The 14125-nt window shown below is 45.9% G+C and overlaps 1 protein-coding gene across 1 annotated transcript in view; it reads left to right on the forward strand.

The window, feature by feature from the left end:
- Positions 1 to 14125, forward strand: part of LOC138246546 (carcinoembryonic antigen-related cell adhesion molecule 21-like) — a 125468-nt gene that overhangs the window by 69603 nt on the left and 41740 nt on the right. The window contains exons 4-5 of the mRNA XM_069201212.1: positions 8119 to 8238; positions 9156 to 9244. Of these exons, the coding sequence (XP_069057313.1) occupies positions 8119 to 8238; positions 9156 to 9244 (209 nt within the window). The remainder of the gene's footprint in view (positions 1 to 8118; positions 8239 to 9155; positions 9245 to 14125) is intronic.

Below are 14125 nucleotides of genomic sequence, written 5' to 3' on the forward strand. Positions count from 1 at the left end.
AACAACACACCGAAAACTCTGAAGTGCATTCTCCCCAACATCCGCTCCCTCCATAAACACGCTACCGAAATCTGGGACCTCCTTAATGTCTCCACCCCGGATGTCGCTTTCCTCACCGAGACCTGGACCGACACCACCTCAGGCCCAGACAACGCCATCGCCATTCCCCAAGGATACGAGATCACCGGGAAAGACAGCCCCAGCGCCCCTACGGGGTGGGAGGGGTATCGCCATTGTCCACAGGTCCAATCTCCCTCCGAGCACACACTCCAGAGACTCCGAAGACTCCACAAGCCTGATGGAACATCTTCACTTCAAACTACAGACCTGCCCGACATACACCCTCAAGGAAACCCTCATCTGCCGCCCACCTGGACCTTGCGCACCCTTCGCCAACTCCTTCACTGACTGCATCCCCGCACAAGCCATCGTAGCCACCAACTACACCCTGCTGGGAGACCTCAACTTCCACCTCTCCAACCTTCAAGAACCCAACACCACATCCCTCCTAGACAACCTCCACAACACAGAGCTTCGACGGATCGTGGCGGAACCAACACACTCAGCAGGGCACACCCTTGACCCCATCTTCACAACTGGAACATCCATCCCTTTCAGTCACACATCCAAACTCCCACGGACATACCATCGATGCATCCATTTCACCTTCACCACACCCACTGTCATCAGACCCCAGCAGCAACCATCATATAGAAGCTGGACAAAAATCACTGACGACCAGCTCACTGTCACTCTAGCCAACTCCAGCCCCACCATCGTACACATCGATGACCTGAACACCGCAGCACGCACCTTTCAGAAGTGGATCGCCAACTGTGCCAACACCATAACCTCCCTCAAAAGTAACAACAGCACCCACGCCAAGAAAGCCAGTTGGTTCACCCCAGAGCACCGAGAATCCAGACACATTTGTTGTCGCCTCGAGAAATTCTGGAGAAACACCAAATCCACTGAACCCCAAAGCAACTTCAGAGCTGCCACTACCGCACACCACCAACTCATCAGGAGCACCAGAAAGAAAGCTATACAAGAGAGAATCTCCTCACACTCACACAACAGCATGGAACTCTTCAGCATCATCAAGGAGTTCGCCCAACCCAACAGCGAAACAACGGACATCCCACCCTCACAAGACCTCTGCAACAGACTCAACACCTACCTCCACCACAAAATCAAGACCATCTATGACAGCTTCAGTGAGGACAACCTACGCGCAGAACCCCCTCCACCAAAACCCTACACCAACAAACCAACAATCACCAACTAGACCCCCCGTTACCACTGAAGACACACTGAAAACAATGAAGTCCTTACACTCCAGGGCCCCCACGGACCCATGCCACCACCACATCTTCAACAAAGTCGCGGACACCATCGCCCCCAAGCACCACCTCACCATTAACTGCTCCCTAGCTGACCCCTCCTTCCCCGACGACTGGAAACACGCCAAGATCAACCCCCTCCTCAAGAAACCCTCAGCAGACCCCACCAACCTCAAAAACTTCAGGCCCATCTCCCTATTCCCATTTCCTGCGAAGGTCATCGAAAAAGCCGTCAACAGCCAACTCGCCACTTTTATCGAAGACCACAGCATCCTTGACATCTCCCAATCCGGATTCAGGAAAAACCATAACACCGAAATGGCCCTCCCTGCTGGACAAGGGAGCGACGTCAGCACTCATCCTGTTAGAATTCTTGGTGGCCTTCGACACAGTCTCCCACCACAGCCTGATACGCAGACTTCACGAAGCCGCCATTAGAGACAAGGCCCTCGACTGGATCCAATCCTTCCTCTACAGCAGAACTCAAAGAGTGATACTCGCCCCCTTCCTCGCGAACCGAACACCTGCCACCTGCTGAGTTCCCCAGGGATCCTCCATCAGCCCCACGCTGTTCAACATCTACATGGCCCTGCTGGCCACCATCGTCAGAAGCTACGGAATCAACATCATCTCCTACGCTGACGACACCCAACTCATCCTCTCCCTATCCATTGCTCACTCAGATTCTTTTCAATCACTCATTCTCAGCTACTCTAACTCATTCCTTCACTGACTTTCCCCCCACACACACAACCATTCACATGGACACGGACACCCATACACATGGTCTGCCTAACACACACCTTCACGCATCCACACAATACATTAAACACTTCTTTTTAGTGACCTTGCTGCCTGCGCAGGCCTCAGCACTGGAGCATGAAACTTCAACTGCAAATGTGCACAGTTGCAGATACCAGGTTTCAGTCTCTGCTCTTTCACTCAGTGATGAGTTAAGAACGGGTGGCATAACAGACCCATTGGCGTGCAGCCACAAGTACTGCAGGGCTTAAGCTTGCCGCACTCATGGCGATTTAGCTGTGACGCTTTATTATGTCCTAGATGGGGGAGACACCCAGATGTGCCAGGTTCCTGAGGCCACGATTGGGATTTAACCAGCCCTAGGCAATGTCTCTGATGTCTGGTGCAGGCGCCTTCATGGTTCTACGCCAGCCATCAGGCAGTTTCACCTGCTGCTTCAGGCTGGACCCCAGGAAGGCCAACATTTTTTTATAACATATTTTTCAATCTTCCCAATCTGGCATACCCTGAAAGGCTGGTCTGGCAGGTCAGTGTGGGCCTGTTGTTTGGCTATATGGGGGCCTTTTTTATGGTCTGCTGGATTGGTTTTTACTGTTCATTCTCTGATATTAAAACATACATTGCCTTCGAAAAGCTCAAATTCACGCAGTCTACTAATTTGCAAAACACTTAAACAGGGCGTCTTTACAAGTTCAAAACTGCCCCAAGTTGCAAACGTGGGCCACCTTTTTAGCTCTCTAATTCACTAATCGAGGCCAATTGTATTTTCCGGGGTTATTTTCTGTCCTAGTCCAACACTGTGTCTGAGCCCTCCATTCTGACCGAGGCTGGCTTCCTTCCTGCTGTCGGGGAGGATCTCGGCTTCCACTGGCTTCTCTACACATTGTAGGAGTCAGTGGCCACTTAACCTAAGCATCCACACTCGCTATAAAAGAAGAAAATGACATTATCGCTCTTATACTCAGAAAGCGCCACTGGTCCCACAACAAGGCACGTCAGATGCGATTCCTTTCGCGTCAAACAGAGGCCAGGCACACACCAACACCAGGAGTCTAAAGACAGGAAAATAAGCCTCCTCCAACCCCAGCCCCCACTAACCACCCCCTCATGGAACCCGCAGCATAAATAAGGTACATAAAGGAATCCTGTAATCAGTGTAATTTATGACACGTTGTAATGGACGTCTAACCTTGTCTGTGATCCCTCCGCCTCTGCTTTTGTAACCCTCCGCCTGCGCTCTGGTGTATTTCTGCTCGCGGCATATATCTGCTCGCGGCATATTTCTGCTCGCGGCTACATGTAGTGCCCTGCTCTCTGCAATTATCAGGCCGGCCTTGTCAGCACTGAGTCTGTCCTGCTTTCCTCTGATAACGATGCCTGCATCTTTGCATCTGATAGAAGTTGGAGTAGTGAGTCGTTTGATATCTTGCCACCATAGCAATAGCTTTTCTTTGTGTTATTATTTTATTTTTATTTTATTGCATTTTTTAATTTAACTTAATTTATTTATACAACGCTCATTACAAAGTCAATTGTTTACATGCTCCCTGATGAACATAAATAAAGTGAAAAAAAACTCTGACCAAGATACCTATTCAGTGCACATACCCTAATTGGCTGTTTTGGGGCGGACCGTAGGTTTATTTATTTATTTTTTAATTCATGTCAACAATAATTTCATTTCCGTGGCCTATCCCTGCTGTTTGCCTTTCCCCCACCGAATGATTTTTGGGATCATCTAATACCAGATCCAATGGGCCCAGCATGGTAACGTATGATGATTTTCTCCTTGAAATATAGATTAAACCAAGAATTCTGAAGTTCCAAGTCTGCAGGGGCACCCATTGCAAACATCTAAGGGCCCCTAAAATACCATCTTCTTGATGTTCAAGCTAGTCCCAGGTGAAATTGTTATTAGTCTTGCAAAATTTGTAAACCTTCAGGACGTTTGTTGTACCAACATTCATGACATTTTAAGAGTTTTACGAATTAGATAATTCACAATTTTTCTGTCTAGGGAACTCATTTGAGCAGATAGCGCCTGGAAAGAGGCGTGTTCTTTTCTGCTTGCTATTATCTTGTGTGATACCTGGGTCGCATGAATGATACATACTTTGGAGTAATTTTCTTTAAATTTCGCAAAATTTAAGGAAAAGAAAATAGAATTTCTCCAAATCTTAGGTCAGAATCCTGCAATCAGGCCTAATGGGGGGAGGCCTTCAACAGGGCATCAGTGCAATCAACTTTCACATTTGAAGTGTCCTAACGTTATTGTGTTTTCTATTACTGTGCCTAGGCCCAGCCTCCACTTACCTGGAATGGTCCTCCAACCAGTTAGGACTTTTTAGGACCCGGCTCCATCACCTCGAGGCTTCTGTCATGCACCTTCATCTCTCTCTGTTCCTCTAGGCTCTGTGCCAATTTCACCTATTCTGCCTCCGTTCTCACCCCTTGAGCTCTTTTTGTGCTTGTCTTGGCACCTTGTGCTCTTGTGTGCTTTTGTAGCGCTCCATTGTGCTTTTTGCACTCTTTTATGCTTCTTTGTATTATTCTGTGCTTTTTGTGCCCCCTTTGTGCTGTTTGTACTCTTTTGTGTTTTCTGTACTCTTTTGTGCTTTTTTTTGCAGTCTTGCAATCTTTTATGGTCTCTTTTCTGCCCTTTTTGTGCTCTTTCTTTGCTTTTGGGCTTATTTTACTCATTACTGCTTTGGCTCTCTGGGGTCTTCGTACCCCATGTCAGGCCGTCTGCCATCCTGTGGCTCTCCCCACAGCCCCCCAGTGCTATTTTCACATCCCTCCCACTCCTTAACTGTGCTCCTGGCATGTTCTGCTTCCCACCTCTACTTCTTGCGCTGCAGTAACCCTAACCACCGTCCCACGTTCCTCCCCCTCACACAACCTACTTAATTGCGGCCACTTCCATATGCTAAAGGCGTGCCCATCTGCACCTGTCAGTGCCTGGACCGCTCCTACAAGCAGATGAAGGACTCGCAATCATCTACAAGGAATTCATCAAATACTCAACTTTCACAGAGAACGGCAACCCATTCATGGAACATCTTTATACTGGAAATCACCAAAAGCTTTACTCTGAACAGGACCCTCGCCTTCTGATGACCTGAACCACAAACCACCTTCATTAGCCTCATTACTGACTTCATTGCCCCACTCACCATCGACTCCAAAGCCTACATACATCTTGGTGACCCCATCTTCCACCTGAAAGACAAAACCCACCCCTGCTCCACAGCACTCCTCGAAAGTCTGGGCAACATTGGACCTACCAAGTTAATCTCAGAACTCGCACACAACACAGGACACAATCTGGACCCCGTCTTCTCCACCTGTGGCAGCATCATACACAGCTCAATCTCTCCACTCACTTAGACCAACCACTCCATCATCCACTTCCAAATCAACACACTGCTAATAAACTCACGCACCAGTACCAGCCTACCAAGCCACAGCTGGGGAAAAATCACAGACGCAGATTGGCTCAAGGCCCTCAGCACAGACCAACCCGAACCCAGAAATGAGTTAAGAGCTATGCTGACTTCCTTGTACCAATGAAACCTAGCAAGCATAGAAGATCCAAAAAAGCAGGCCAGCTGGCACCCATTGGAACTTCTAAGCACCAAATAGCACTGTAAACAAATAGGGAATGGAAGGCCAACCACAAAACGATCAATAGAGTCACCTACAAGGCTGCAGACACTTCCACCAGCAACTGAAAGACACCAAGAAGAGAGCACTGGCTGACTGCATTGTAACAAGCTTCAACAACTCCAAGGAGATCTTCTCTGACATCAAGGACTTGTCGCCAACCTACCCATCACCAACTAAGAGGACCAGTTGGCAGAATGAACAACCTTCAGCAGTGACAACACAGTAACAATCATTCAGACCATCCACTCAGGGACCTTCAACATAGAGCACTGGTAATTAGCACTACCCTCACCCACATTATCAACACTGCCATTACGTCTGCCATATTCATGGATGACTAAAAACATGCAGAAGTCAATGCTTGCCTCAAGAGACCCAAACCAACTAAGCAACTTCCAACCCATCTCCCTGCTCCTCTACCCAGCCAAAGTGGTCAAGAAGGCTGTCAAGAAGCAACTCTCGACCCACCTCAAAACTGACTACCGGCTAGACTGCACACAATCAGGATTTAGAAAGACACAGCACCAAAAGACCATTCTTCATGGCCACTGATGACATCTGGACTGTCTTCGACTGCAGAGAAGCAGAGGCCCTCATTCTTCTTGACCTCTCAGTGGCCTTCAACACTGTCTTCCACAACACTCTCATCAGAAAGCTCCATGAGACTGGCATCCAAAGAGCAACACGCAAATGGATCTACTCCTCCCTCATTGGAAAAACCCTTTCAAATCAAAGACCAAGAACCTGATCTGTGGAGTACTCCGGGAATCATCCCTTAGCCCCACCCTGTTCAATGTCTATATGATAATGCTCACCAACACAACCAATTCTAAAACATCATCATTGTCTCCTACTCCAATGACACCTAACTCATCCTCTCACTAACGGATAGGACAACCACCACCAGAACCAACTTAAGCATTGCATGACCAAGGTAGCAAAGTGGATGAGGACCAACTGCTTGAAGCTCAATTCCGACAAGACTGAAGTACTTATCTTCAGGAATAAAACCTTCCCATGAGACTCCACATAGTGGCCATGGAAACTAGGACCATCGTCAAGACCTACCAACCACGTAAACAATCTGGGGATCATCCTAGACAACAGGCTCAACATGGCAGCACAAATTAATGCTGTGAACACCTCCTGCTTCTAAATACTATGCATGCTATGTAAGATCTTCCAGTGGCTGTAAACGAACACCAGAAGGCCAGTCACACAAGCACTCATCACAAGCAGGCTTGAATACAGCAATGCACTCTACTCTCCAAGCGACTCCTACACAGACTCCAGACCATGCAGAACATTGCTGCAAGACTCATACTCAAGCTCCAATATTGCACCGCACCTCATGGAGCTTCACTGACTCCCCATCTACAAGTGCTGCATATTCAAACTTCTCCTGCATGCATACAAAGCATACACAACACTGGACCAGCATACCTGAACAGCTGCATACACTTCCACTGGACTACCAGACACGTAAGCTGTGCCTCACACATTCTCGCACCCCCCCACATTCACAAAAGCAGGGCAGGAGGCCGCTTATTCTCCTACATCTCACCCAAAACTTGGAGTGACCTCCCTTAACACATCAGAGCCCCCTCCTCGCTTCTCGAGTTCCGCAAGAAGCTGAAAACCTGGCTCTTCGATGAGCTCTGCTGGGACCATACGCCTACACACCTGCTCAAGCACTTGGATGCCCTCATGGGTGATTAGTGCACCATCCAAATCACTACAACACAACACCACACCACGACATATCATAACACATAATAACATTTTATACAATTGTTTCTTGGAATTCAGAGGCACCAGATTCTGGATTTAACCACTGAGCCAATGTATGCTAGAGAACCTCCAGGGTTTATTCTTGTTTGTCAAAGGACGTTTGCACACCAAGCTACTATGGGGCTTGACCTTTAATGCCCTCCAAATAAATAGGTGTGTCATCTGTGTACGGTCAATATTGCAGATATTTGGGGTTGAGGACTGTAAAGAGAGGCCTGACGTTTGAGTCGAGGTGAAAGTGGGAACCCCACAGAACTTTATGTTCCCCTTTGACTTCTGCTGATTAAAATGGGTCTAGTTCGATTGCACTTAGACTAGTAGCTGCAACTTGCATGTTGAAACAGCAGCGCCAACCCTACTCTGAGTGACAGGGGCGTCCTTTAATATAATTTGGGGTGTGGTGAGGGCTCCAACGACGTGGGAAGTCACTTCCTCTTCCACCTTCATTTTTTAAATTAAATTCTCCTTGTTTACCTCTTCCCCCTCCTTTCTCGCTCTTTTCCCTTCCTACTTTGAAATATGCAAATATTTGAAGTCTCTCTTCTATTTCCCTCAGTGAAACCAGCTGGGCTCAGCCCTGGTGCCATTGCTGGGATAGTCGTGGGGTCGGTCCTGGGGGCTCTGCTCATCATTCTGCTGCTGGTCCTCCTCGTCTGCTGCATCAGGAAACGGAAAGGTATGTTTAACCTCCACTTCAGTACCAACATTAAGAATCGAAAGCAATTAATAGTAGCCGACGCCTTCAGAGGAGGGTGTTAACCCGACGCTTAAATAGCTGGCTCCAATGGCCTGATTACAACTTTGGAGGAGGTGTTAATCCGTCCCAAAAGTGACGGTAAAGTGACAGATATACCACCAGCCGTATTACGAGTCCATTATATCCTATGGAACTCGTAATACGGCTGGTGGTATATCCGTCACTTTACCGTTACTTTTGGGACGGATTAACACTTCCTCCAAAGTTGTAATCAGGCCCCAGGTGCCTGATTTCAGCTGGTGGATGCTCAGGAGTCTCATCTTTGCAGGGCTGGCCTCGCGTTTCATCATTAGACTTTGACCCAGTGTAAAAGAGAGAAAGGCAGAAAAGGGGGAAAGAATGAAGTAGAGAAAGACAGAAAAACAGTGATAAAGGGAGAAAGCAGTGATGGAAAAACCTGCACGCGGGTGATAAAGGGGAAAGCAGTATATGGTTGTCGATGCAAGAGTTGGTATCAAGACTACAGAGCCCCTCCTTTTCAGTAGCATCAGCGGCAGGCTTCCACTGGCACTTATTCTTTTATAAATTAAGTACAAATTAATAACTGGAGTCGCCTAACCCAGAGACCACTGTCTGTACTTTGTACTGTTCTCTTTTGAAGAACTAATGACCTCAGGCAATTGGAGTAGGCAGCTCTGTAGCCAGACCCAAGAAGTGTCAGCTCCATGGAGCAGGCTTCAGTTTCTGTTTCATCTGTGTTGTTCCTTAGACAGAATCACAACCCAAGCAGCGCTGGAAGTGATTTTGTTTCTGTATCTGAAATATAGTGCATAGTGGGATATGCGGCTTTAAATCCACTCTCGAATTATGGGAAACAATTTTGTATCTCTTTGCAGGTCAAAAGCAGCGACCATCTGCTTCGTACCCTAATGACAAAAGTAAGAACCGTGCACAGATGGATGGCATCCGAACAGTAGAAGGAAGGGTGAGTTAATTGGGAAATACTGGGAAGACTTACAGAATATTGATGAGAAAATTAATGAGACCTGGAGTACTGAACTTTTCCTTCTACATCTGTTAAAACATCGGCCCTTCTTTTTGTGAAACATTTTAAGGGCATTCCTAACATATCTGAACCTGAAAATCAGACTTGGTGGTTGTTACAAACTGTGCATTGAGTGCATAGTACGGTTCCTATTTCCATCACTTGACACAGTGGACAGAAACAGACATCAGTTATCACTGTATGCTGGGACCACCCCTCCCACCATGTGGTTAAGCTGGTTGAGAGTTGAAAGCCTTTCAGATCGGATGCATTTCAGTTTGGTCTTCGGAACAAAGATAATTTAGGTACACCTCTTTGAAACACTTTAAGATAAGTGGCGCTGCAACCAATTTAGCGCCACGTTTCATGCGCCCCACTGGTCCCCGCTAACGCCACCATGTGTGCGCCATATTTAAGATACGGCACACCGAGGTGGTAGTTAGATCAATAGCGTTAACACTTTTGACACTATTGTGGCGCTTTGCTACACTAGTGTCAAAAATATTGACGCTAGTGTAGCAAAGTGCAAGGAGCCCATTGGGTACAATGGGTGCGTCATTTTGACACCTGCTCTGAGCAGGGGTTAAAAATGACTAAAAAACATGGCGAGGTGAAATCTTTTAAATTTCACTGTGCCTTTTTTTCGGGCCTTCTAAAGGAGGGAAACACGCCCCTCGCATACAAACACTCCCCTTGCATACATTATGCCTGGTGCAGGCATAATGTGGCGCAAGGGGTTACAAAGTGGTGAATGCATGGATTTCGCCTCTTTGTAAATATTGCGCAGGGAGAAGGCCACCTTAGAGCGGCCTTAGCGTAAAAATATGATGCTAAGGCGGTGGTAAAGTGGCGCAAGGGGCTCTTAAATCTGCCCCTTAGATTTATTATATTTTGGAGATTATATAAATATAGAGGAAAATCATCAATATAAGCACATACAGCGAGAGGGAATATTATATTAGCACATATTTAAAACTTTTATCTAACTCTTTTAAAAGAAATATGTGAATACTTTTTATTGCAAAATACATTTTCTAAATGTATTATTATACATGTTTAATTCAGTGAATAGTTATATAAATGCAATAATTTGGTGTTGTCGCATAAGGGAGAAGTAAGAGTCTGAAAAGCTGAAAACTGCCCACAGTGGGTGGATGTAATTGGAAGAAAATAATAAAACCGTTTCAATGAAGAGTATCATATATATTACAATTTTATTTTGCATTTCAAAGTTTTTCAAAATATACATTGGCCATCAGAAGTCCTTCGAGTTGATAAAACCTATACACTTCAGGTTTGTACCTTTCGATTAACACGTTGGATGTAAGATAGGGCTTTACAGTGCCAGATTCCCTTTCATTCATAGAAGATCCAGGTCATAGCAAGGAGCTCGGCATAATACAGTGACTCAAACGCCAGAGTCATGGTAGGCAGTCCTCATAAGAACTCAAGACTGGGATGCCTAAGGCGGTGTTCCCTCTCCTATCCTCTCGGAGACTGGTTGTAGTGTGAGCGCATCTGGCCTTATTTGTCCTTTTATTGATTTTAACTATAAGGGGACGCTTTAGAGCTTTGATGGTCCTTTGGACTCAGTTAAGAGTGATCTATCATGGACACAATATCTGCACATAACTCATATAGCAATGACACAGTCAATTAAAATGAAAGACTTGTAAATTAGTCTCAGTAACCTTCACCACCATGGCCCATTTGACCTCGAATAACCACACCTTTAGTAAAAGTTAACATGTTCATTTACATAGATTAACAATGCTAAAGTCATGTAAAGCAATCTCAAAACCAAATGATGCACATGAATAAACAACACAGGTTGACCAAAACGACGGAAAAACCTCAACTTAACCAAAGCATTTAATGCTAAACATTCAAGGATCATCAAGCAAATGAATATCAACAGTAACTGACTTAAAGAAATAGCATACATTTAGACCGTCACAGATAAACAAAATCAATCCTTTGTTAATTACATTTGTGGGGCATGGACTTTCTGACTAACCCTCAAATTTGAATGACATGTTTGGACTTTATGCAAAAAGGAAATACAGACAAAAAGTCAATTTGGAAAACATCGAGCTATGGTTCTACGCAAAAATATAGCGGTTGGTACCAAAAATTGATAGAAACACATTTAATTTAATTTATACCTCTCCTTAATGGATTCAGCAAGCAGAGACTTGTTCGTCAGCTGGACATCTGTCTGGTCAGCATTCGCAGTTGGGACAGTGAAAGGGACGGCTCAGCCACAATGGGCTCTAAGTCAGCTGAACCAAATTAGGGCATCGATGTAGGAAACAATATCTAAGTCTATCTCTCACACACTCATCTCTCATCTCTCTCTCGAACTAACGGACAACTAACTACTCCTGCAATTCTGTCTGTGACTGACTATTCCTTCTCAGTGAAGTTGGGGATAAACAAAAACTACACAATAATTTCCCACGCTGCCATTGGTCAGAATTCCCAATGTTCATCTTAGAACCAATAGTTTCTCAATACTAAATCAGTGACATAGTTAGACAGTCGTTCATACGTGGTTGATTGACTCTTCTCCTGTTCCTGTCACCAGTTTTTTTTCGAGTAACTTTTGTTGCACTTCACATCTCTCGTCAGTATGGTTATTGTCACCTCCTGGGAACCTTTTCTTCTTGCGCACCAAAATTACAAGGTATCATCATCTTGTACAGAACATTACAGCAAGCAGTGCTCATGAGAAAGTTAGGACATCAGCTAGCTTACATTGCAATATTACAACCGGTTTGGTCAACCTCATGTGAACAGGGAACAATGAACAGTGAAATTTCTCTCCTTGCATCAGAAAATAATTTTGAACATTTATTTAATATTGTGAAACTTATCATGAGTCTTAGTCGAGCAGGCCTAGAATCTTCAATTAGTCTATGCCTAACAAGTTTAAACAAATACATATTAATCATACGTCAATATGGTCTACTAATACATTTTATTCACCTATGCACATTATTATAACAGTTAATGCTATTTATTTATTAATGTTGCATACACAATGGTGGCCACTGTGGTAGGCATATTTCTCACAAACTCTTATTTTCTCTGCGTTAACCTAAAACATGTAAATTCTTAATTCATTTATCAATGCAAATTTATTATTGATTAGTTGAGCTTTCACAGTAGTCTTACCCCAGTGGTATATACCGTATACAATTACCATTAATTCTTGGGACATCACTGAAAAGTTTAACATGTTATAAACACTTTCCTAAAAATCTTGGGGTCTATTTAGTACGATTTTGCACCGTGTTTGCGTTACAGAAGTGACGGAAATCAATGCAAAACCTTTTTGTACTTATTTAATTACTTATTTACTTACTTATTTTTAATTAATTATAACTAAAGGAAAGCAGGGTTTTGCATCAAAAATAGCGGCCATTCCAACTAGGTGCTATCACAGAGAAATACTTTTATTTCTTCTTTCTTTTCCGACCTTGCATGCGTGCTACACTGTACAGCACACGTACAAAGTGGGAAAAGCTTTAAAGTGTGTCTAAGCATAGTATTTTGTACTGGAAGGATATCCTTCCAGTGCAGCACCTATGCCAGAGTCAGGCAGACACCCTTGCACTATGGTGCAAAGGTGTGTGATTTCTGCGCCGGCGCTAGGGAGAGGGGCGAAGAGGTCCATATTTAATTTCATTAGGCGCTCTGCTGCTCTCTCTTTCTGGCGCAACACAGTGCTGCTTTTTTGGCTGCTACGCTGCATTGTTTGAGATGTTAGTAAATTTGCCCCTTCTTTCTTGACGTGATGTGAGTTGGAGGTATCCTACATTGTAGGTAGATAATATGGATGTAGGACGTGCTATATATCTTCTGCCGAGACATACACCTCTGAGGTTTCTTTTTGCTCTGGTTACGTCTAATTCAGATAAATGAGGAGGCGCACAGTAATTGTTATTCTACCTGCCAACATCCTTTCCAGACCAGCACTGCCACTAGGGGTTGATGGCAACATCCTCAGATGAACACCACATACCACCACCACAACTCCTGACCTGGCGAAAAAGCCTGATTGTGTATGTGACAAGCCTGCAGCACCCCGGCCTGTGCTGCACTTGTACTATGTGTGTGAAAGGCCTGCAGCGCCCCGGCCGGTGCTGTGCCTGTAGTATGTGTGTGAAAGGCCTGCAGCGCCCCGGCCAGTACTGTACCTGTAGTATGTGTGTGAAAGGCCTGCAGCACCCCGGCCTGTGCTGTACCTGTACTGTGTGTGTGAAAGGCCTGCAGCGCCCCAGCCTGGGATGCACCTGTACTGTGTGTGTGAAAGGCCTGCAGCGCCCCAGCCTGGGATGCACCTGTACTGTGTGTGTGAAAGGCCTGCAGTGCCCCGGCCGGTGCTGTACCTGTAGTATGTGTGTGAAAGGCCTGCAGTGCCCCGGCCGGTGCTGTACCTGTAGTATGTGTGTGAAAGGCCTGCAGCGCCCTGGCTGGTGCTGTACCTGTAGTATGTGTGTGAAAGGCCTGCAGTGCCCCGGCCAGTACTGTACCTGTAGTATGTGTGTGAAAGGCCTGCAGCACCCCAGCCTGTGCTGCACCTGTACTGTGTGTGTGAAAGGCCTGCAGCGCCCCAGCCTGGGATGCAGCTGTACTGTGTGTGTGAAAGGCCTGCAGTGCCCCGGCCGGTGCTGTACCTGTAGTATGTGTGTGAAAGGCCTGCAGTGCCCCCGCCGGTGCTGTACCTGTAGTATGTGTGTGAAAGGCCTGCAGCGCCCTGGCTGGTGCTGTACCTGTAGTATGTGTGTGAAAGGCCTGCAGTGCCCCGGCCAGTAC

Source organism: Pleurodeles waltl, chromosome 7, assembly GCF_031143425.1.
Source record: "Pleurodeles waltl isolate 20211129_DDA chromosome 7, aPleWal1.hap1.20221129, whole genome shotgun sequence".
In the NCBI taxonomy this organism is placed as follows: domain Eukaryota; kingdom Metazoa; phylum Chordata; class Amphibia; order Caudata; family Salamandridae; genus Pleurodeles; species Pleurodeles waltl.